Source organism: Trichechus manatus, unplaced genomic scaffold, assembly GCF_000243295.1.
Source record: "Trichechus manatus latirostris isolate Lorelei unplaced genomic scaffold, TriManLat1.0 scaffold00282, whole genome shotgun sequence".
In the NCBI taxonomy this organism is placed as follows: Eukaryota; Metazoa; Chordata; class Mammalia; order Sirenia; family Trichechidae; genus Trichechus; species Trichechus manatus.
This window is the reverse complement of record NW_004444218.1, coordinates 374,035-397,084: the sequence shown is the minus strand read 5'-3', so window position 1 is coordinate 397,084 and position 23,050 is coordinate 374,035. Positions and strand designations below refer to the sequence as shown.

The 23,050-nt window shown below is 52.9% G+C and overlaps 1 protein-coding gene across 1 annotated transcript in view; it reads right to left on the bottom strand.

Moving 5' to 3' along the window:
* Positions 1-23,050, bottom strand: part of CDC45 (cell division cycle 45) — a 40,708-nt gene that overhangs the window by 812 nt on the left and 16,846 nt on the right. Inside the window, exons 8-18 of the mRNA XM_004390083.3 lie at positions 20,542-20,603; positions 18,544-18,594; positions 17,067-17,186; positions 14,861-14,992; positions 14,478-14,576; positions 13,605-13,766; positions 9,135-9,273; positions 8,959-9,042; positions 6,090-6,208; positions 2,655-2,731; positions 1,013-1,079 (exon numbers count right to left, since the gene is read on the bottom strand). Of these exons, the coding sequence (XP_004390140.1) occupies positions 1,015-1,079; positions 2,655-2,731; positions 6,090-6,208; positions 8,959-9,042; positions 9,135-9,273; positions 13,605-13,766; positions 14,478-14,576; positions 14,861-14,992; positions 17,067-17,186; positions 18,544-18,594; positions 20,542-20,603 (1,110 nt within the window). The 3' untranslated portion in view covers positions 1,013-1,014. The remainder of the gene's footprint in view (positions 1-1,012; positions 1,080-2,654; positions 2,732-6,089; positions 6,209-8,958; positions 9,043-9,134; positions 9,274-13,604; positions 13,767-14,477; positions 14,577-14,860; positions 14,993-17,066; positions 17,187-18,543; positions 18,595-20,541; positions 20,604-23,050) is intronic.

The following is a 23,050-nucleotide window of genomic DNA, read 5'->3' as shown; positions in this document are numbered from 1 at the left end:
ACAGCTAAGCGCTGCCCAAGGCCACAGTGCTGATGAGCTGAGAGACCTCGCTGCAGACCCAAAGGTCTGACTCGGAGCCCCTCCCCTGACACCCTGCAGGTCGCTGAGGTCTCCATGCCCTTCTCAGAAGAGCCCACTCCAGCCTCAACCAGGGAATGGACACCTGGCCCCACAGCTTCTATCTCATCATGGGTGAGAGGCAGAGCAGGAGGACCCTGGGCCCGGCACGAGGGGACCCTGACATCAGTGCCACCCCACCTGAGAGTTGTCCGTCACTGTACCCTGGAGGTGTGACCACTGTGTGCAGGGACCTGGGCTGAGGGGTGGTCACACCAACACAGAGTGGAAGCTCTGGCTGCTTCCCGGGGGGAGGGGGACTTCCCAAGAAAGAGGGTACGTGCTGGGCATCCTGGATTGCAGCCCGACTGTCAGTGACTTGCAATGGAGTCTCTGGAAGTGCACGCTGGGGAGGCGACTTCAGAGCCGACTCTTGTAACCCTCAGCTGAGCCGCTTTCTCAACAGTGTACCACACAAAGGCCCAATATGCCTCTGTGGGCTCCAGTCCAGGCCTGGTGTGAAGGTTGCTGGTGGCAGGAAGGTTCCAGCGCCTCCTGCAGGTGACCATGAGGGAGAGGAGGGCTCACAGGTGGCCTCTACTCTCAGCAGCGCCAGGAAGTCTGCGTGTCTCACGCGTGAATACACCAATGCCCAGCCTCCATGGTGTGGCAGGAGAGGGTAAAATGCCAGCTCTTCCCAAAGGGATCACAGGAGCTTAATAAAAGTAGTTCCCTCAAAAATGCCCCATTGTGTCCGTGTCAGCCAGGGACAGACCGTCTTGGGAAAATCTCCTGGTGAGCCCCACTCTGGTCTGAGAGCTAAGTCAAAGCCTCACTTGAGGGAGGAGCAGAGGACAGGGAGTGGCCCTCTCAGCAGAGACAGCTCCGATGGGCAGGGCCACCTCTGAGGACCCCCCACATGGACTTGGCCAGCAACTTCCCCCACACAACTCACCCTCAGGACAGGAGAGAAACAAGTGCGTCCAGAAACTTACTCCGGTCCTCTGCTTTCAGTTCAATTACTAAAGTAATGAAAGAAAAACATCTTGTCAGGTGGGAGGGTGGCCTTGTAGGGGGGTGGGGACGGGAGTGAATATGAAGTGAGAAAACAATTTAGGGCACGTGAACTCCCTCTCAATGACCATAGCCAGAGGGAACAACCTTTTACCATGCTCCAGAACTTACTAGGCTGTGCTGGCCTGCAGTATTCTGAACTAGGTTGTTTCCCCATCCCACTGTATTCAGTGCTCAGAAACCACTGGCTGAACTGCTGGAGCTGCAGTCTGTGGGTAGGACCCTCCCGGTAGCTGGGTGTCAGCAGTGCTAGCTGCTGAAGGGGACTTGGGGGATGTGACAGCTCAGAATGTTGCAGATCTGGACAGAGATGGACCATCCTGCTCTGCTCGCTACATAACCCTGCCTCACGGACCCTGAACGGGGAAAGGTCAGTCTGCAATCTGCTCTGGCCGGTCCCTCAGTTTTAAGGTCCTCATCAGTAGGAGGGGACATGGGCTCACTGCCCCAGCTCTGAGGGCCCCACCAGGGCAAAGCTGGGATCCAGGAAGAGGGGCTCGCCTGGCCCCACTGCCATCAGTGCTGCGACCACAGCTCCAAGAGCCCCAGGCCCAGCCTGCCCAGGTGGGTGCTGGCCATAGCCCCTCCATGTCCTCCCCTGACCCCACTCTCCACATACAGGGGAGATCAAGCAGCTCTGTCCCCTAATGCTGCCCGTGCAGAGAAGGCGGGATGGCAGCCTCGTCACACATCAAGGGTGTGAAATAAGGCGGGGGGGGGGGGCGATGCTCAAGGTTACACACCTAGCATAAAGCCAAAGCCATGACCTGGACTGGAGGGGACAAACCAGCTCTAAGATGACTGAGACAGCCTGAACAAAGCCTGGCCTGTGACGACAGTAATTAGTATTGTGAAGGAACTAGGTGGTGATGTGGTCAGAAAACGCCCTTTTGGAGAGGTGCGGATGGAAGCACTTAGGGGTGAAGGGTCAAACGTCTGTTTTACTTTACATTCCTCCAGCAAAAATGAAAAGGTAAATATGGCAAAAAGTGAACAACTGTCCAATGCTGGTGCTGGGGACAGAATGGGCGGGGTGGGGCAGGGCACCCCCATTCTCTGGGTGTGATTTTCTCATCCAAAATGCAGGTGGCCAGTGCCAAGCTGGCACACAGGACTGTGCTGTCCCCGCGGCTGCTACACCATCTGATCCCATGGGAGCCAGAGGCATGAGCCTTTCTGACAAGATGCAGCCCCTGGTGCACAGTGGCAGCAGTCATGGAGGGGGCGTCCTTGGTTGTCACAGGCCCCACTGTTTTTTCATCCTCTGCAGAAGCAGGAAACGGCCCTGATCTGTGAGGCTGGGGGGTGGGAGGAACCGTGGGATCGTCCAGTCGTGTTAGTGAAGGGAGCTTCTTGAAGGGATTGGATTACAAGGGGGGACCAGGCCCAGGCGGGAGGGCGCGGCATGCTAGGGCTCCTCAGATGCCCCCTGGATCCGAGGTCAGTACTGGCCTTGGCGGGGTGGGTGAGGGAAGTGTGGCCACAGTGGTGGTGGCGGCGGGGGGAGGTGGGGGGACTCTTACCAGACAGGTCGAAGTGGTTGTGCAGCGTCCGCGAGCTGGTACTCTCTGCAGCCTTCTCAAACGCCCTCCCAAAAAAGCTGCCAGTACAGGAGGGATACACTGGGTGCTGGTCCACCTACACTGACCCTTCCTGCCACCCTCAGCCCCTATGACAGACACAGGAATTGGCCAGATTCCTCCAGCCCCCCGCTGGCTCTGCCCGTCTGTACTCGCCCCTCTTTCTGGGCCCACTCTCTGGGGGCCTCTCCTACCATTGGACGGCCGAAGCTGCCACCTCTGCCCTCGCTCTCTCTGCGCCCAGACGGGCCCTTCCCAGTCCTAGGGCCCCTATTAGCCGTGAGAGCCCCGCGGCCTGCACCGTGGCCCCTGGCTGGGCTCCGGTCCTCCACAGCTGTCCTATGGCCACTCACCACATGCTCCCTCCATGAGCACACCCATGGCTCTTCCTGATCTGAGCCACCCTGTGTGGATCCCCTGGCATCCGTGCCCCCTGGCGATGGCCAGTCAAGTGTGAGCGTCTGTCCCGTGAGGGCCTTCACCCGTAGAACCCTGACTGACTGCAGGTTCCCGCATGCCGGACACTGTGTGGTGTACAGGGCAAGCACAGAGACCGAGGGGCCAGAGGGGCTGGCCAGGCAGCCTACAGATGTGATGAACGCACGCATCTCAGAAAAGACCCAGGTCACAGTGGTTAGGGACTGGGGGAAGCCTGCAGGGCTCAGGCTGTGAGACTGGAAGGCAGCCTAGGAGGGCAGGGGGCAGGAGCACCCAGGATGCAGCCAGCCCACACTGATGAGAGGGCGAAGGCTGGCGGAGAGACAGACAGAAGGCACAGACTTGTCCCCCAAGGGCTCAGGGTGGCCACAGATGAGGGGTTCTAGCAGACGGAGAGTGTCCTGAGGAAGGATCCACCATCATGCACAAGGGACTCACATGTGGTGGCACGTGTCAGTCAGCAGTATCTAGCATGACTCCGGCGCAGCAATAAAACCCTCCAGAAGTGAAGAAACGGGCAGCTGCATGGGAGACTGTAGCAGCCTCGGAACTCAGGCCAGGAGCCCCTGATCAGGTATGACGCCTCCCAGCTCTGACCCTCCTAACTCACCATGGATCACCTGGTGACCCAAGACCTGCGGTGTAGCTTTGAAAAGTACTATCTTAAAAAAGTTCATTCCCAGCTTCTGGCTTATAAAGATACTTGCCTCTCCCAACCTCCTTCTAAATTACCTGTGTAGACGTACAAGTTCAAAGACTCATGACAGCTGAGCTAGGACTGACTCAGACTCTAGGATAAATGTCCTCCAAGGAAGAGACCACCAAGTGCTGAGAACAGCAAGCAGGCTATCTACACCTTCATCACGGGGAGAAGTGCTGCGGGTTATGGACGGCCCTTGGGCCCTGACACTGCCCTGGTGCAAGCCATAGGATTAGCAAGCTCAGGGTGCTGGACAGCTCAGCGTCCACCTGAGGGTCACCCCTCGGGAAGTCCTGGAGAGCGCCAGAGTAGCTGAACTGACCGAGTCTGGGAGACAAAGGCCTCTCGGAGCGATAACAGCAGTGCAGCAGCAGCCCCTGGGATTAATATCCATGCTCCCCAGTGGTGCAGGGCAGGAGGGGGTGGCAGGGAGGAGCCCTGGAGGATCAGAGCAGGGCCCAGACCTGGCCTCTGGTCAGCCCAGGTCTGGGTGGAGTGAGGAGGAAACACAGCCCTGTCGCAGACGAAGCAGAAGAAAACAGCTCTGAAGGGTGTAGGGAAGGGCCAGGAGAACATCTCAGAATGAGCCTGCGTAGCCCAGACCCACTGCTGTGCCACTGCAATAGCCACAGTTGAAGCCAAGCCAATTGTCCACAACAGGAGGCTGGCTGAGTAGACTGTCACCTCCCTTGACAGGCGGCTTAACTATTGCAAATCACCTTCATACAAATTTACATAGCAAAGGTCTGGTGCTCAGTGAGGAAATAAGACAGAAACCAGCAAGTGCAAGCTGGCTTTTCTAGACTCTGTAAACAGAGGACTGGCTGAAGGTGACAGCGAGCCCAACACCGGGGTCGGGGACTGCAGCATTTCCCTGTCTGTTCTCTGCCCGGGTGAGCAGGCACCACTGTGAGAGTTGGCCTCCTGCAGACACTCCCAATCATGAGGCTTCAGGAGGTGGGGTCTGGAGGGCAGGCATCATGAGAGGCCATGGGCATATCCCGGACACCTTGATCAATGGGAGGGTCTCCATTTGCCTTTTATGCTTGAGCTCTGGTGACTGAACTTTGAAATGCACCCAGCATGTTCTGAAATTAGGGACTAGTGAGCAGTGTGCTCTGTCTCCAGGCCCATTTTGCACCAGCCATGTGGGTGTGTGTGGGGGAGGGGGCAGGAGACACTTCCCTGCTCACCTCAAAGCTTAGTGTGAGGCTCAAACAAGAGAATAAGTGATCACTGACGGAGGTTTTTAAAGACAAAGGCATCATGCCCACCTGGGCTCAAGGAGCCCTGCAGGTGAGGCCTGACATCTGGGCATCAGACCTGAAGTTCCTCCAGCTCTCAGTGCTGACTGCACATTCCTTGGAAGGGGTCCAGGCCCCGGGAGACTGGGGGTCCTGCCTGTACCTCACTGTCAGCACAACCCATCTTTGGGGTTCTGAGGCCTTGTCTGCTCCCGCTCAGGGCCCGGGGGGCAGAGCACGGCCATTCATCCCTGTTTCTATGCTCCCCTATACTATGATAGGATGAGGGGACTGAGACGTATCATGTTCAAATCCAGCAAAACTTGAGTATCTGGAGCCCAACGGACAATCTCGTTAAGAGGACCACACTGTTCTATCCCATGCACCTTTAGTAGAACAACACCCCTGGTGGCCTGCTACCAGGATCTGAGAGAAACTCTTCAGGGAAGCAGGTGAGGGGCATGGTCAGCCCTGCAGATGTCCATGGCACCCTCAGCAGGCTCCTGCCCAGCCTGTCTCTCTCTGGCCACTGTCACTAGCTCCCATAGCCTCTAGCCACCTACCATCTTGGGCAATCTTGCCACCATGTGGGCCACGCTTGTGGCCACGCATTGTCCCCCCGCCCTGCACCCACTCTCTGTGATGAAGACAGTCCTTCCCTCCTGTCATCGGGCATGCCTACCCTCCCCACTGCTGCCTGCTCCCTTAACCCTGCAGGCTGGACCCAGGAACAGTTAGCCCTGGGGGTCCTGCTCAGGGCAAGCCTTCATATGCTGACCCAAAGACTGGGTTTGCTATGCCCATCACTAATGTAGGAATGTGAACTGGACACATTCCAATGTTTAATCCACGTTAGGACAAAGAAAGGACCAAGGGCCAACATGCAGCCCTAACAGCCCTGCGGTGCGGCATAGAAGGCTGGCTCAGCAAGGCCGAGGGGCCAGCCAGCAATGCCCCCCACCCCAAAGTGGACCCCGTGAGGACAAGCCTGCTCACTTCTTTCTGTCTGAGCTGTCGGTCTCTGGAGGAATGCCCACCAGAGTCACTGTGCCTTGCTCCACGCTCAGGGGGGCGGCCATCACCAAGGGCAGCAGCTTGCAGCGCCGGTTCTTGGTCTGGGGAGACAAAGCACAGCCGTCAGTCATGGCACCCCCACAGAACACCACAATGAGGGCCTGCCGCACCAGGCATGTCCAGGGCCAGCCCACCTCCCACAGGCATGCTGGGAGGGGTGGGGGCTCGCAGGGTCTGGTCACAGTGTTGCCATAGCCCTCACCTGAGTCCCCCTTTCCTTGGTAACTTTTTATGTCATTCTGGGACAGGGCATTTCTGGGTATTTCTTAAAAGACCTACAGATGTAAATCTTAATAATGGTCTTAAAAATTTCATCTGCACAGTTTATAACTTTTAGACACCTTTCCTCATACTTAGAAAGGGCTATGTTGTTAGCTGCCATTGAGTTGACCTTGACTCATGGCGACCCTCTGCATGACAGAACAAAATGTTGACCGGTTCTGCACCATCCCCACGATCAGTTGTAGATCAAACCATTCTGATCCATAGGGTTTTCACTGGCTGATTTTCAGGAGTAGACCGCCAGTCCTTTCTTCCTAGTCCGTCTTAAGCTGGAAGCTCTGCTGAAACTTGTTTGGCATCATAGCAACACAAACTTCCGTTGATGGGCGAGTACCCACTCCTGTGCATTGTGGGTTGTGTTCACTGTGTGAACATTCCACCACATACTGAGTCACTCGGGGTAGTCCCAGCTTCTGCACAGTGGACACTCTGGCATCTGCCTCCTGGTGCATGTGGTGCCTCGGGAGGGCACACCTGGTAGAACCCCCTCCATCAGTGAATACAGATGGTTTCCATAGGGCTTGCTCCTACAAACAGTCCCACCAGCGTGAGGGTCCTGTTGTACCGTCTCCTCCCTGAAGCCACTGGCCTTGGCTGCTCCTGCCACAGGGCCCAGATCCTGTCCTCACTCTGTCCACACGCCGGCCCTGAGTGGCCACAGGCAGTGGGCATGTTGTGCCTGGCCTGGCTCCAGGCAGGGCTAGCCCCTCCAAGGACGCTGGATGTGTGTTGTCTTTTGAGATTTTTCCAATAGGTGTCCGGTCAGTGTCTTACTCTAACAAAGTCAGTGGCCGCAAACATTTTCCTGTGGGGAAGTCAGGTGTCTTGAAGAGGGATTCTTTTCTAGTTCACAGCAGCCCTGTGCTGATGACCCCATTTTGACACCTCCCCAAGCCTCACACTCAGCTGCCTGCAGCCACCTCCACCTGCAGGTCTGAGACACCTGAGCCCAGCGTGTCCATGCTCCCCAGACCCGCTCCCTCACTGTCATGAAATAGCAGCTCCGAGCACCTTCTACTCAGGCTGTACCTTGGCTTCAGCCTGATGCCCACACCCACGCCCGTGCCCTCTTGTCAGCATGACTGCTGGGCATGTTTGCCAGTGCCACTTTCCAATGTGCCCAGCACTGACCCTGCCTGCACATTCACCTCCCACACCCCGCCCAGACGCCTCCACAGCAGTCTTCCCGCTCCACTCCCTTTCCCCAAAGCCTGCAGGGACTTCCTCCCACCAGAGGAGACGCCAACATCCTCACCTGCCCCCCACCCCACCTTTACACCATCTCCCCCAGCTTCCTTTTGTGCCACTGGCTCCAGCCTCACTGCCCTTGACTGTTCCTTGAAGGGTTCTGCCTTGCTGTTCCCTCCCTCATCTCCTGCAGGTCATGACGTAGCTGCCACCTTCCTCAAGAGGCCCTCCCTGTGAGGAACACTGGCCCCCATCCACTCCCTCTCCCTTACCCTGCTCCTTCTTCTCTGTGACGAGTGCCACACTCATTCCTCATCTGTCCCCTCACCAGCATGCGCTCTCCCTCAAGAGGAAGACTTGAACGTTCCCTTCATCACTGTATCCACAGCATCTATAATGCAGATGACCAACTGATCTGGTTGCCCTGGACTGAAAGGTGGCCCAGGACAAAAATGGGATGGCTGGTCACCCTGTTATAATGAAGCCCGGTAGCTGGTGGTTGCTCAATGTATATTTGATAAATGAATGGATCCTGTGACGTGGATATCATGTCATCCATTTTATAGATGAGAACTAAGATCAAATAATGTACCTCCCATCATACAGCCAGTAAATTAGGAGGCTGAGATGTGAAGCCAGCCAATAGGTCCACAAAACTCATGGCGTCCTTAGTTCATCTTTCAGCTTGTCTTCGCGTAACACTCAAACAATCATTTTATTGGTCAGTTCAGCAGCATGAGATAATTTCAACCTCCTATTATACATTTTGTTTAAGGTAGCCCTCAGTGTAAACTCCCTTGTTCTGGAAGCAGAGTAGGACTTTGATTAGTGGATGTGTGGGATTCCTTCCTTCCCAGATCACACCCAGGGAGGAGCCTGACATTAGCTGGGGGAAGACCCTGCCTGAATGCCCGCTGAGTTAGGGGTATGTCCTGGGCCAAAGGCAAAAGCAGGTGTTAGGACATGAGGAACGTCAACTCAGGAAACAAACTTGTGCCGGGAAGCAGGTCTGTGCCACAACCAGCCTCCTTTCTCTGACCTGCCACGGCAGAACAGAAACTCCCATTCCACGTGCTCCACGTGGGCCCCTGCCTCCTAGCCCATGACTTGGACAGTGAGAGGCAAAATCAGAGCTTGTGGGCCAAATGTGCTTAGAGGTCGATTGAGGAAAAAGTAAGGGGTTTGCCCATACTCCACAGTTGGTAACCAGGCATCAGTAGCTCTAAGGCGAGATTCTAATGCCTGGTGCAGAGCCCTGCTCTAAGCAACCACCTTCCTTCAGCCACCGATGCCCTCCCACCAGCTCCAGGGGGATACTCACTGAATACACAAAGGACTTGAGCAGGTGTCTGCTGAGCAGGCTCAGGGACACTGGCTTAGAGAACAGCATGACGTCTGGAGTGCCCTGTGGGGGAAGCGGGACACAGAGATGATTGGAGGAGGCTGTCAGCAGGTGAGGCCTGGCACCTGTGTGTCCACGCGTGCGGGGAGCCCGACCTCCATGAGGGAGCAGTAGAGGAAAGGTCCCTGGGAGATGACAAGGTTGGTGCAGAGGCAGCTGGCAATGGTTTGCTGGGTGGCTCGCAGCTGCTTCTTGGCAAGTTCCAGGCCGTGGTAGAGCTTGTCCAGGTTACTCCTGCAACAAGAGCAGATGCATGGCTTTGGCTGTGCTTGTCAGGGACTCTTGGTAAAATGCCACAAAGTTATATATAAAATGCTTGGTTCCTGGTTGAGGAAGGTGGTTTGGAGATAAGACTTTATCTTCTCTCGCTTCTGAGTTCCCTTTAACATGAAAAGAAGAAACAAAAAATGTATAAACCCACAGTGAAGGAATGAAAGGTGGGAATGGGTGCTGGCATCAGGAGACAGGAGACCAATGGCTAGGAGAGGGAAGAGTCTGCACAGCAGGGCCAAGGAAGGCACATGGTGGGTGCCACCAGAGAGCTTTTGAGGGCTAATGGACCGATTTTTACCCTTTCCCCCCAAAAACGAGGGTTCTTCTCTGAATATATTGAAATGATCCCTCTGTGGAGAAGTAGGGTCCTTGGGCAAAGCCTCTGCACCCAGCAGTTAGGGGTCCCTAAGTGTCACAGCTGGCTCCCCACCTGCCATGATGCAGCAATGCCTTCCAGCCAGCAGGCCGTGCTAAGACCCAGAGCTCAGCTAGCTTCCACAGCCCCTTCTTAGATATGTAGGACCGCCAGACAATTGAGAAGTGCCTGTGGCCTGATAAAATGATCCTGGGGAAAACAGAGATGATTCTGATAACAAAAGAGAACTTAAACTCCAATTAGTATCTTCAAAAAAGCCTGGGAAACTGTTACATCCCTAAACCAACAGGATGTTATGAAAAAGGAACAATCAGAGAATAGGGAGCATTTGTAGAAATTAAAATGATTGCAAAAAGTAAAAATTTCACCCGAAGGCTAGAGGATAAAGTCAAGAAAAGCTTCCTCAACATCAATAAGACAAAGAAATGGGAAATGTAAGTGAAAAATAGAGAGACAGAGCAACATTCCAGGAAGCCTGGAAAGAAAGAATAAACAATACGGATGTACATGTGTGGGGAATAGCAAAGAAATAAAACAAAAGCATTCCCAAGCTGAAAGACTGAAAGGGCTCACCTGAGAACTCAGCACAATCCAGGAAACAAGACCCACCCTCGACCCATCACGATGAAATTCTAGAACACTGAGAATAAAAGACCCTACAAGCTTCTTGTGTGGGTGGTCACTTACAAAGAAATAAGAATCAAAATGGCTCAGACTTCTCATTAGCAGCACTGGCTGCTAGCATACAGTGGGGGGATGGACTCCACATTCAAGGGCAAATTATCTTCAACCTTGAAGTGAAGTGAAACAGAATGAAACCAGCAATCAGATGAGGGTAAAATAAAGATACTGTGAGACATGCAAGAACTCAGAATGTTTACTCACACACACCCTTTCTTTGAAAGTTACTTGAGAATTGTGTTCTAACATAATAAGGGAGTAAATTAAAGAAGACAAAGATGGGGGCTCCAAGAAACACTGGAGCTAACCCAGGGGCACAGTGAAGGAACATCTGTGGTGACAGCGGGGCAGCAGGCCTAGAGAGCTGCAAGTCCAGTGGGGAGGCAGAGGCCCAGGCTCTTGAGGGGAAAAAAAAAAAAGGGGCTTGGGAATACCTACAGGGAGGAAAGTGAAAAAAAATTACATGTGATAGAGGAAGCAATTAAAAACTCCAGGAAAAACAAAAAGCTGTACCAGAAAGTAATGTAATCGACACACATTAACTGACTCTGGAATATTTTATTAGGTGCAATAAGGTGAAACTATTTATTGACTTTCATCTTTGAGAATCAACCTATAGCCAAAGATGAGACAATTTACTCCCTATTATCTGATTCATGATTTAAGTGCTATCAACTTTGAAAATGTGAAAGCATAGATTTCAGAAACTGGGAGGTGGGGTAGGAGAGTTAGGGATGTTAATATGTTTTTCTTACAAAGTAGGGAGATAAGAGACACTGGTGATAGGAACAGATGTAAGTATGTTAAAGTTATAAAGGAGCTAAAAATAGTGGTATAAGTGTCCCAGCAGGAGGGGAAGAAGGATAGGGGCAAGACGAATGCTCCTTGTCACAGCAGGAAATCACTAAGTCAACAGACATCGAAAACTGATCAATCCTGAGAAGATGGTGGCAGCAGTGGTAGTCTAGTTTTTGCACCTTCCCAAATTTCTAGGTAAAAACAAGCAGAGCAACTGGACTGCAAAACCAAAAACCAAGATCCCACATTTACAACAAAATAAAGAAACAAAGCAACACCAAAGCAGGTGGGACAAGCTACCAACCAGCCAGAAGACTGGTGTACAGCTGGCACCAGTGTGGGAGAAAGCGGAGAAGTAGCAGGACCTAAGAACAAGTAAAAACCCCAGGAAACAGCCAACAGATACTCCCTGGAGAGCTCACCAGGGCAATCTGAGAACAGTGGCTAAAATTGAGAGGGGTTTTGTCCCATCCTAGAACAAGTGAAAGGAGCCTTGGTGGAGCAATGGTTAAGAACTTGGCTACTAACCAAAAAGCGGCGGTTCGAACCCACCAGCTGCTCTGTGGAAGAAAAGACCTGGAGATCTGCTCCTGTAAAGGTTACAGCCTAAGAAACCCAATGGGGGCAGTTCTACTCTGTCATAGAGGCTCACTGTATGTTGAAATAGACTCCATGGCACACAAACAACAACAGAACAAGTGAGTGCAAGGGACACCCTTTTAGCCCAGTAATGAAGTCACTCCGGAGGTTCACCTTTTAGCCAAACATTAGACAGATCCATAGGACAAAATGAGACTAAAGGGGCACACAAGCCCAGGAAAGAGGACTAGAAGGCAGGAGGGGACAGACAGGAAAGCTGGTAACAGGAAACCCAAGGTCGAGAAGGGAGAGTACTGATATGTCATGGGGCTGTTAACCAATGTCATAAAACAATGTATGTACTATTTAATGAGAAGTTAGTTTGTTCTGTAAACCTTCATCTAAAGTATAATTTTAAAAAAAAAGGCATAAATCTTTTGCAATGGTTTCTTAGATCTGACACCAAAAGCACAACAACCAAACAAAAATAGTTAACCTGGACATCATAAAAATTATAAAGTTTATGCTTCAAAGGACAGCATCAAAAAAGTAAAAAGACAACCCACAGAATGGGAGAAAATACAGTAAAGCCTATGAAAGCTGGAACCTGTGTAAGGTAGAAACTTGTCAGAGAAGGAAAAGTCAAATATTTTCCACTAAAAAGAGGGATAGAAAAGTGGGAAGACTGCACCCTGTCAAAGGCAGAAAACTTGTGAGATTCAGAAAAACAAGGCAGTCCCACTGAGTTCCAGCTCTCACAGGTTTCACTGTATCTGCAAATCATGTATCTGGTAAGGGACTTGTATCTAAAATATATAAAAACTATCCCAATTCAATAATAAAAAGACAAATGATCTAACTAATGGATGAGCAAAGGACTAGAAAAGACAGTTCTCCAAAGAAGATATACAAACGGCCAAAAAACACTGAGAAGATGCTCAACTGACCGTTCTGACAGGGATCACAATAGAGGGTTCCAGACAGAGTGGTAAAAAAATATAGAACAAAATTCAAATTCACAGAAAAAGACCAGACTTACTGGTCTGACAGACACTGGAGGAACCTTAGAGACTACGGCCCCAAACACCCTGCTAACTCAGAACTGCAGCCACTCCTGAAGTCCACCTTTTGGCCAAAGATTAGACAGACCTCTAAAACAAACAGGAGCCCTGGTGGCGCTGTGGTTAAACGTTCGGCTGCTCACCAAAATGTCCAGAGTTCAAATCCACCAGCTGCTCCTTGGAAACCCTATGGGGTAGTTCTACTCTGTCCTATAGGGTTGCTATGAGTTGGAATCGACTCAACGGCAACAAGTTATAAAACAAACAGCAGCATAAGCGAGAAACAATCAAATACATGAAACCAAGTGGGCAACACCTGCCCAAAAGCAAAGATGAGAAGGCAGGAAGGGACAGGAAAACTGGACTAATAGACACGGAGAATCCAGGGTGGAAAGGGAAAGGGGGAGAGTGCTGACATATTGCAGGTATTGCAACCAATGTCACAAAACAATTTGTGTATGAATTTTTGAATGAAAAACTAATTTGCGCTGTAAACTTTAACCTAAAGCACAATAAAAATAAAATTAAAAAAAAGAGAGAGATCTGGAAGGTGAAAAAGAAGAAGAAATTAACAGCCAAAAAGGAAAAAAGAAAGTGACAAATATTGAAAACATTGAAGATGGGCAGAAAGAGTGTCAGGCCACTCTGGCTGTAGTCCACTTCACACCTGAGCAGTTTCTGTGCAAGACAGTCACTCACACACCTCAGTGGCCCCTGCAGCCTGCTTCCCTGCTCAGCATGACAACCGAAGACCGGGCAGGCCTGAGGAGACTACAGACCATGGCTGTGCCCACTACCTGGAGAGACTGTCCAAAGCCTGGGTGAAGTTGTCAGTCCCGGAGCTGTCCTTCTCGGTGCTCTCCATCAAAGACATTGTGGCAAAGACCACATCGCTGGCCAGGAACTTATGCTTGAACCCAAAATGAATGCTGAAAGTCTGCACACGCATGTCCTTCATCCTGTCCCAGGGAAGAAGCAACACTGCCATCACCCTGGTTGCGTGGGAGGTGTCCTCAAAGCATGGTTCTTCTGCTGTCATGGAAAGTGCCCGAAGGCGCTGCAGTGGTTCTCATCGCCAGACTGGCAGATGCGCCACTAGTGTCCCTCATAGGCCCTGCTGATGCTCCCAGCACGACTGTCCTGCTAAAGGAAGTACTAGGCCAGACACAGCAGCCCTCGAGTCCGAGAGGCTGACAGGCCACGCAGTAACTGCGCGGTGCCAGGGTGTGTAGGCGCTTTCCCATACCGGCTACTTCTTTGGAACAAGACGGACAGCCACCACCCAGCATGCCAGCTAGGGTTTGCAGCTGGGCAGGTGAGCCACCAGTCAACTCTGACCCTGTGCAGGATGCACAGGGTGCCAGTCAGCAAAGCACACCTACGTCTGGCCCTGGCCAGCATGAGGGTGGGAGATGCCACTTTGTCTCTAATGAGGGACTGGCGGGATGATGCCCAGGGCCCAACTGCGGCCTGTGATTTAAGGATTCTAAACCCTATGGGTATTTTAAGAACTCTTATTTTTAATCAAAAGAGAACTGAAAACTTAGGGAGTGATTGGATTCAGGTCACACTTGGTCTTACCGTTCTTATTTTTTGCATTATTTTAGGAATGTGGTTAAAGTTAAAGCCTTAACTTTCAAGAAGCTTAGTCCAGAAAAATATGTTTTTACCCAAATTTATTTGCAGATTCTTCGATCATTTCCCGCAAATTCTCCTTCAAGGAAACGTCCATGGATTGAAACTTCTGTTTTACCTGTTTCAGTGGAAGACTAGAAAGAGAGCAATCCTCTATCACAAGAGTGATCTTGGTTTAAATTAAGATCATTAAGACTCACAGGACTGAAAGGACCCCACAAAAGGGGTCACAACCATATACAACTGCACCCAAACAAGAGTCATCTCAGCATTTGCACTGAGACAATATTCTAGGATCCAGGGGTGGAAAAACTGAAGGTAGAAACGAGCATCAGCTACATTTTACAACCAATTCCATCACAACAAAGCTGGGGGCTTTTCCCTCTGGGCTTCAGGGGTGAGGGGGCAGGCCACTTACCCCATGTCCGCCAGGAACTCCTGGAGCCGCTTCTGGCCATGCACAGACCAGAGCTTGAACCTGGAGGCGGTGTAGCACGTGTTGCAGAGGCTGTCGTAGAGAGACCAGTGCTGGTAGAGGGCCAGGCGGAGGCTGGGGCTGGGGTCAAGGACTACTGCGGCGCCTCTAGGCCCACCCAGGGCTGTGTACAGAACCTCTGCAGTGGCAGCCTCCACCACCGGGACTGCCCTTCTGTGATGCCCCCAATGGATTGCCTGCTTGTTTCACCTTCCTCGTTGGGGCCGTTGCCTGCAAACCAGCCATCATGAACATAACAGGAGTGCTTCTAACTTTATTAGCTTAATTTGATCAGGATAAAGAGCCTGGGAGGTGGCAAGCACACATGCCTAGCCCCAGCTGACAGAGAAAACCGAGGCAGAGAGGTTCTCGGAGCCCACAGTGGTTTCAGGGACAGCGGTCATGGCCAGACATGACTGAACACTGCCCCACTCAGGCTGTTGGCTGCAATGCTCTGTGTGTGTGCCATCCAACTCTGCCTGCATTCCTAGCCTCTTCTGCACCAGCACCTGGAGTTTCAGGGTCCTGACCTCAGCTCTGACTCCTTCCCTTCTGCCTGTTGCTCACTCCCATGGCCACACGCTCCCTGCCAGTGCGTGTATCAGGACATGCCTCCCTGATGGCCCTGCTGCCGCACTGGCAGCCTCTCTCTCCAGGTGAGCCAGCCATTCCACAGCCTCCATTACCTCTTCCCAGACTCATAGGTCCCTCGAACTTAACCCGCCCAAATTCACATTTGTTCCTCCCTAGATGTCATGGATTGAATTATGTCCCCCCCAAATGTGTGTATCAATTTGGCTAGGCCATGATTTCCAGTATTGTGTGGTTGTCCTCCATTTTGTGATTGTAATTTTACGTTAAAGAGGATTAAGGCGGGATTGTAACACCACCCTTACCCAGGTCACATCCCTGATTCAGTGCAAAGGGAGTTTCCCTGGGGTGTAGCCTGCACCACCTTTTATCTCTCAAGAGATAAAAGGAAAAGGAAGCAAGCAGAGAGTTGGGGACCTTATACCACCAAGAAAGCAGCACCGGGAGCAGAGTGCGTCCTTTGGACCCGGGGTCCCTGCGACTGAGAAGCTCCTCGACCAGGGGGAGATTGAGAACAAGGACCTTCCTCCAGAGCCGACAGAGAGAGAAAGGCTTCCCCTGCAGCTGACACCCTGAATTTGGACTTCTAGCCTACTAGACTGAGAAAATAAATTTCTCGTTGTTAAAGCCATCCACTTAACGGTATTTCTGTTAATGGCAGCACTAGATGACTAAGACACTGGATGATCCAAGGCGGGAATAGGGCAGCTCTCTCATTATCCACCCATTTGCCTGTCCTGCCAGTTGTCTCACTAAGGCAGCGAGATGCTGGCCGCGCCTCTCATGTCTCCTCACCCTTAAACTATCCTCCACTCAGCAGCCAGAGGGACTTTTTAAAAAACATAAGTTAAACTCCTGTCACCCCTTGACCTCCCACTGGCTTCGGGATCACAAGACCTCCTGCTCTTGCTCCGGCCCCTCTGCTCCTGGGGCCCCATCATCTCTCCAGCCCCTTCCTCAAGCCCACCTCAGAGCCTTTGCACTGCCAGAGCCTCTGCCTGGGCTCTTTCCCTCTCACAGTGCAGGGCCAAGACCCAACTTGAAAAGTGTACCCTGCCCCCTCAAGGTTCTTCCTGAGCCCTCCAGCCCAGTGAGGCACCTGACAACTACCAACGCCCATGTTTTCCTCACAGAAATGTTGTAATTTTTAAGCATGTGTTGGCTTACTTCTTTCCTAACTGACTGGACGCACTGCACAGGAGGGCCTGTGTGTACCCAGCACAGGGAGCTCTTCATGAGTGTTGGCTGGAGAAGCATGAGGCTCTGCCCTTTAGGACCCAGACCAAAGGGCCAGGCTGGAGCAGACCGTTCTCAGTACCCCGCATATTTGACCCCAGCCTGGGGCGCAATCACGGCCCGCCCCTCCCCAAAGCCACTCATCCCACTGGCTGCCTGTTCTGGTACATGGCAGCCACTACCACACAATCCAGACACGAGGCTCCCGGACCAGCAGCCGTATGCCTGCGTCCCTCGGGGACAGAGAGATGGTGGGGCTAGGCCTGGTGGAGAGTGACAAAGAAAAGCCTGCCTGAGCCCGTGGGCAGGGCCACAAGGATACTCGTACTCGAAGGTGATCCGTGTGCAGTCAACAGAGAGGGTGTGCTCCTCGTCCTCATTCCGGTGGTTGTGCCGGGACACGTGGCGCTGCAGGATGCCAACGTCAGTCACGTATTTCATTCTGGAAGAAAGCACAGCCGCACTGGGCAGCCCTCCCTCCCTCGCACACTCGGGACGCTGCCCACCACACACAGTCCTGTGCAAAACTAGGGAAGCCTCGCCACCTGCACTCAGCCACCTGTGGGGGGTCGGCCCTGTCCCTTGCCCCGCCCCCTTTGCATCTCCTCCAAGGCAGCAGTTGCACTGTCTTCACTGTGGAGCAGTCATGGTCCCACCCTCTGCCCATACAACCAAGTGGGGCAGAGCCTGAGTAAAGTGACACTAACCCAAGCAGAGGGTGACAGAGCCCGGAGGTGCTACTAAGTGCAAGGAAAGGCAGCCTGCTGGTGAAGGTGTCATTAGACCCGTCCTCCAAGGGCCACTGACAAGGATGGTGATGGGGTACCTCACCTGAGGGACCACAACTGGCCACAGACGGTGCCTGTGCTGCACACCCCACCTTGCCTCTGAACCCATATTATCTATGCACAAACTCTATACCCCTGCAGAGGAGGGCCTGAGGCCCCCAGGTGGTGAGTGTGCCAAAGTGACACACCCAGGAGGTGGCCCAGGTCCACGGGACTCCAGGACTCCCCCCTCTCCACCTGTAGGACTTGACTGGTGGGGGAGTGGGGCGGGAGGGGACCCCTGCAAACATGGCAAGGAGTCTGCCTTGGTAAGTGTAGGCTGGGCCTGGGGCTGTGCCTATAGGCGCAGGCTTGGGATATCTGCTTGATCCCCAGGAGACGGTAAACATCTTGGGTGGAGGTCCCTGCCAAGACCCTGGGACTTCCCTTGAAACACCACCAGAGGAGGCTGGGCCGCCTAGTGAGGAAGTGGGAGGAGACCCTGCCACTGCTGGTCCAGGCCCCTGCCCCCACCCAGGTCTCCCTGGTTCTCACAGATGAGGAGCAGCAAAGCCTGCCCGAGGGGCAAAACAAGAGAAGGCTTCACACAGCCCTCCTCAAAACCCTCTGGCCTTCCCTTTGCCTTCCATCTAGCCCTGGCAGGACAGCAAGGCCTGACGCCTTGGGGTCCCCAGCCCCGCTCCTGCCTTCTCCTATACACTCTGGTGCTGCACCCCACGCCCCACCAGCACTCACACAAACGGGGCTCAGAGGGCTATGGGGACTGCCGCTTCCTCCTCTCACCTCTGGCTCCACCTGGTGGATCGTCCAAGGGTGGAAGAAGCATCCACCAAGGCCACACCACTTCTCCAGAAGGTACTGGCACTAGGCCCTCCGGTCACAACCAAGCCCCCATAAGGAGGAGAGCTAGCCCCATTCTCAGCAGGCCTCTACACTGATGTTGCCACTGGGGGTTGTGGCCGGGGCCCAACACTGACAGCCACCCCAAGCCCCATGGGAGCATGTCCTTACTGGGTGATCTTGTCTTGAACCCACTGGTCCGTCAGTCCCACGATGGCCCACCTGGAGGGAGAAGGGAAGCGATGTGGCCGGCCTGCACCAGCTGTGCCAACAGGGGCCTGGGGGTGGAGTGGCATCTGTGGTCGCAGCATAGCCCCCACAGAATGTCTTGCCAGCGTAGCCAGAGCTGATCTCAGCAGGGGTGGGGACAGGCAGTCTCTCCTCCATGGGTGGAGAGGTTAAATGAGGCCTGCGCTCACACACCTGTGCTCAGGTCCAGCTGACCCTGGCCCGTCCTTTCACCTCTCTGAGCTCCTCTTACCACCCGCTACTCTGAGCCTAACAGACCCTAGTTATACCCACCTACTTGTCCTTCTGACTCATGCCAGGGACGTAGAATGGCAGAGCTTTCAGGTCCCTTTAGAGCCTTCAAAGGTCGCTGTCACCAACCTCATCTTTTCTCGATAAGAAAACAGAGATCCAGGCTGGGACCTGATCTGCCCAGGAATACGATCAGACCAGGACAAATGTGACCTGTGTCACAGGTGTGATCACACTGTGTGTTCTCTGGGTTTCTGAGCGGGGAACAGTCCTGCCCTGAGCTGTACAGCCTGCAGAGTGCACTCTGTGTGCAGTGAGGCAGTTAAACATATCTGCTGGGTGTTGGGACAGATACTTCTGGAAGGCTATGGAAAGCTAATTTAAGGGGAGGACAGGGTGCCCAAGGACTCCAGTTAACATCTCCCGGAGTGACGTGCCTCCAGAAGGCATCTTCTCTGACTGCCCCACCTCATTCTAACCTCTGCTTGTCTGCATTTTGTATTGTGTTATTTTGCATTTGTTCTTGTGCTGTTTCTGGAGTTTTCTGAAGGCATTGTAAGGGTGCAAGCTTCTAGTGGAGGGCTCTCAAGAGTCACTGAACACACAGTAGGCGCTTACTAGTGACGTGGGTGCCTGATGCAATCAGTGGTGGTCATAGGCCCATGTTACTGCTACAGGTTCCCACCCAACCTTACCGCAGGGCCTTGGAGGCATGCCCCATACCCTCCCTGGGGACTGTCACTTCCATGCCATGGGGGAGGAACTGAGGCTGAGAAGGTTGAGTGCACAGTCGGGTGCCCAGCTCTGAGTGCAGAAATGAGAGCTGAGAGGGCCAACGACCTGGGACAGAGCATCCCCTGGCCCAGTTGTGTGCAGTGCAGCAGGGACCCCTGCACCAGCACCCCAGAGGGCATACTGCCCCCACCCCCTCAGCTGCTGGTCAGGTCCTCCTGGTCCGATGCCCTGACTTGGTGCAGCCTGTGATCTCTACTGTGGGCAATCAGAGCAAGAAGGGCCTCAGGAGACCACTGACTCACATAAGAGTGAGCCAGGACCCAGAGCAGAGGGCTGCGGTTATGGAGCAGTAGGTGGCAGAGCCAGGCCAGAACCTATGTTCTCTCTCCTGTTTCCAGAGTCACCTGAGCTCACAGTGCCTGGCAAATGGCCTCTTCCTGTATGCAGTGCTCCAGTGTGCAGAGTGAGTCTGCACGCAGCCCGCACCGCAAACTCAGGAGGCGGGCAGGCAGTTGTGCATGGATCAGATGCCACCGCTTTTACAGAGGTGCCTGGGAGGCTGCCTCGTTTAAATTCCATATTCATTCTGTTGTCCAAATTTAACAAGAAGCAAGGCTGCAGGGCAAACAGAAAGAGGTGGGGGTGGCGGCCGCATCTGAGTCCTATCTTCTGACCCAGCCACACGCCCTCTACGGCGTTCCTTGTCCTGTGAGTTTGTGGGACGCAGCATAGAACCACACAATTAGGGAGAAAACCGGCGCTGTGCACCTTCCCAGAAAGGGGCTGTGTCTGGAGTTCCTGGTGGGGACGAGGGAGGTGCACTGTGGATGCCTTCCTCCAGGACCCTGTTCCCACTGCAGGATGGAGCTGCCTGGAGAAGGAAGCCCCACAGAGAAGTGACCTCAACTGGGCAGAAAGACTCTACACACAAACACTGGCAAGGGGGCTACGTACCACAGCATGTCGTTCAGATCCTTGGACATCATCCACGCCAAGTCAAACATCACCATGGCCGACTGCAAGACAGCAGAGAAGCCTGAGGCCAAGGACAGCCACACTTATGGAGGGACACACGTTGAGGCTCTGCCCGGTCAGGGCGCCAGGTGAATTCCAGCCCAATGCAGCGAACAAGGGCTCACTAGCCCAAGGAGAATTAAGACTGAGAGTAACTGAACTGTCGTGCATGTTCTCCTCTGCTAGTTAAAAAGTCAACATGAGCGCGCTTTGTTGTGCGCCAGGGAAGATAGTGCACTACAGGAAGGGCAGCCCTGTGTGGCACTGGGCTGGCAAATTTACACACAGCTCCTTGGTCCCCTGGTGATGCCTTGAGTCTCAGTGACCCACTGTCTGCCTGTCCCTGCGCCTGTGCTCTCCTGCTGGCTGGCTGATGGCCTGGCACACACTCCCAGGAAGGCCAGGCCAGCTGGGGACTTGGTTTCAGTTATCTGAGTATCAGAGGTGGAAGGGGGTCTCAGGACTCCCTGTAAGGAAGATCTTCCTAACAGAGCTGCCCAGAAGGAAGCACTTCACTCCCTGTGAGCAAAGGGTCTGAGTTTTGGCAGGAGCCTGTGAGGGGGATCAGTGTCTGACCGAAAGACTCTGAAGTCCCCTTAGCTTCGAGATGTTGACCTTTCTTCCAGAGAGAGGATTCCGAAGGGACCCATTCTCATATCTGGAGGGAGATGGGCATCCACTGCCCACTGCACCTTCCCTGGGTGAGCATCAGTACTCTCCCACCCCACTGCTCAGAAGCAGTCAGGGCAAAGGGATGATGCTTCATAGGACAATGGAACCGTGACAATAAAAGGGACAATGAATAAATGGTGCTAGGACTAAACACAGGATGTTCTATGGGAAACTTATTTCCTAGGGCTACTCAAGTTCCTAAGCTATGCTCAGCATTAACTGGGTTGACCACATGTAGGTTTTCTATAATAAATCCTGTTCCAGAAGATACACATATTATGTGCCGCTGTACATCTAGAGTTTTATCTTCTCACACAGAGACTGATACAGACTTGTCAGTCATGGTCCTCAGTCCTTCTGATAAGTAAAAACAATGAACTAAAAACCAAACCAGTTACCACTGAGTCTATTCTGACTTCCCTGGGTGGCCCAAAAGGTTAAGTGCTCAACTACTAACCAAAGGTACCTTGGAAAAAAGGCTTGGTGATCTCCTTCCACATGGTCACAGGCTCGAAAACCCTATGGAGCATAGTTCTACCCTGTACATATGTAGTCGCCATGAGCAAAGCAATAGGTGCTTCTTTCCTGAGCACTTACTGGGTGCTAGGGCCCACCGTAACAACTGTCTCTGAAAGGAGGACTATTCCCTTCATTTTATGGGGGAGGAGTTTAGGCTCAGAGAGGCTACAGCACTTGCTCAAGGTCACACAGCGGAAAGCTGTGAAACTAGAATTCAAAGAGGCTTTCGTGGCTCTAAAACCTACGCTCATTCATCATGTTTTAGGAAATTTACCCTGGAGACCGAAGAAGAAGTGATGCTTTTGAGTTATGGTGTTAGCGAAGAATATTGAATATACCATGGACTGCCAAAAGAATGAACAAGTCTCAGGTGTGGTCAACATGGCAGAGTAGTTAGACACTTCCTATATCCCTCTTACAACAAAGACCTGGAAAAACAAGTGATTTGATTGAATATCTGCAAGCCCTGAACAAGGCAAGGTTAAGAAATTCATCTGAGTGATACGGGAGAGAGAGACCATTTGGAAGAGGTGAGGAGGGCCAGAGCCTCAGCAGCGAAACTGCAGTTCCACAGCCACGCCATCTGCGGTGAAGCAGGCAAACAGCTGTGCAGTGTGCGCGCTTGGGAAGCAGTTTCCACATTGAGAGAGACCCGGCAGCAGAGATTCTGCTTGGACACTCCGAACCAGTGAAAAGCAGCTCTCAAGAGGCAAAGATAAGTACATGCGTGCACCCTTTCACAGGGATTAAAAAAAAAAAAAAAGCCCATTTGGGAAAAACCTCTCTCCCTTTTACCTCCTCCCTCCGCACTCTGTACCGGGAGTCCGCTGGGCTGGAAGTAGATCCCAAAAGGCACCCTGACCCATTCTCCTGGCATTGGAGAGGAAACAAATAAGCTGCTGGCTCCTCTAGGCCAGGAACACAGGGATGGCACAGCTCCTTTGCTGGGCACAGGTATCAGGGGTCCGCAGACTCTGAGTGCCTTACAACCCTGTATAGACTTGTGGGGACCCATCTCAACAGCATTAGTCCTCACTGCCACAGTACAACAGGGCAAACATCTGAAGTTTAACTTCAACTGCTTCAGCTGTGAACTGGCAGATTCGTGACCCTTGAAACAGCCCTGCCCCTTAAGTAGGCACTTTTATCAATCTGCAGCAGGGGCTTGAGGACTGGTGGTAGCACCTAAAGTGCCTAGTCACCTGCTATAGGAGTCCAAGAAAAAGTGGTGCCCTCGAGTCTTTACAGCCAACAGAGT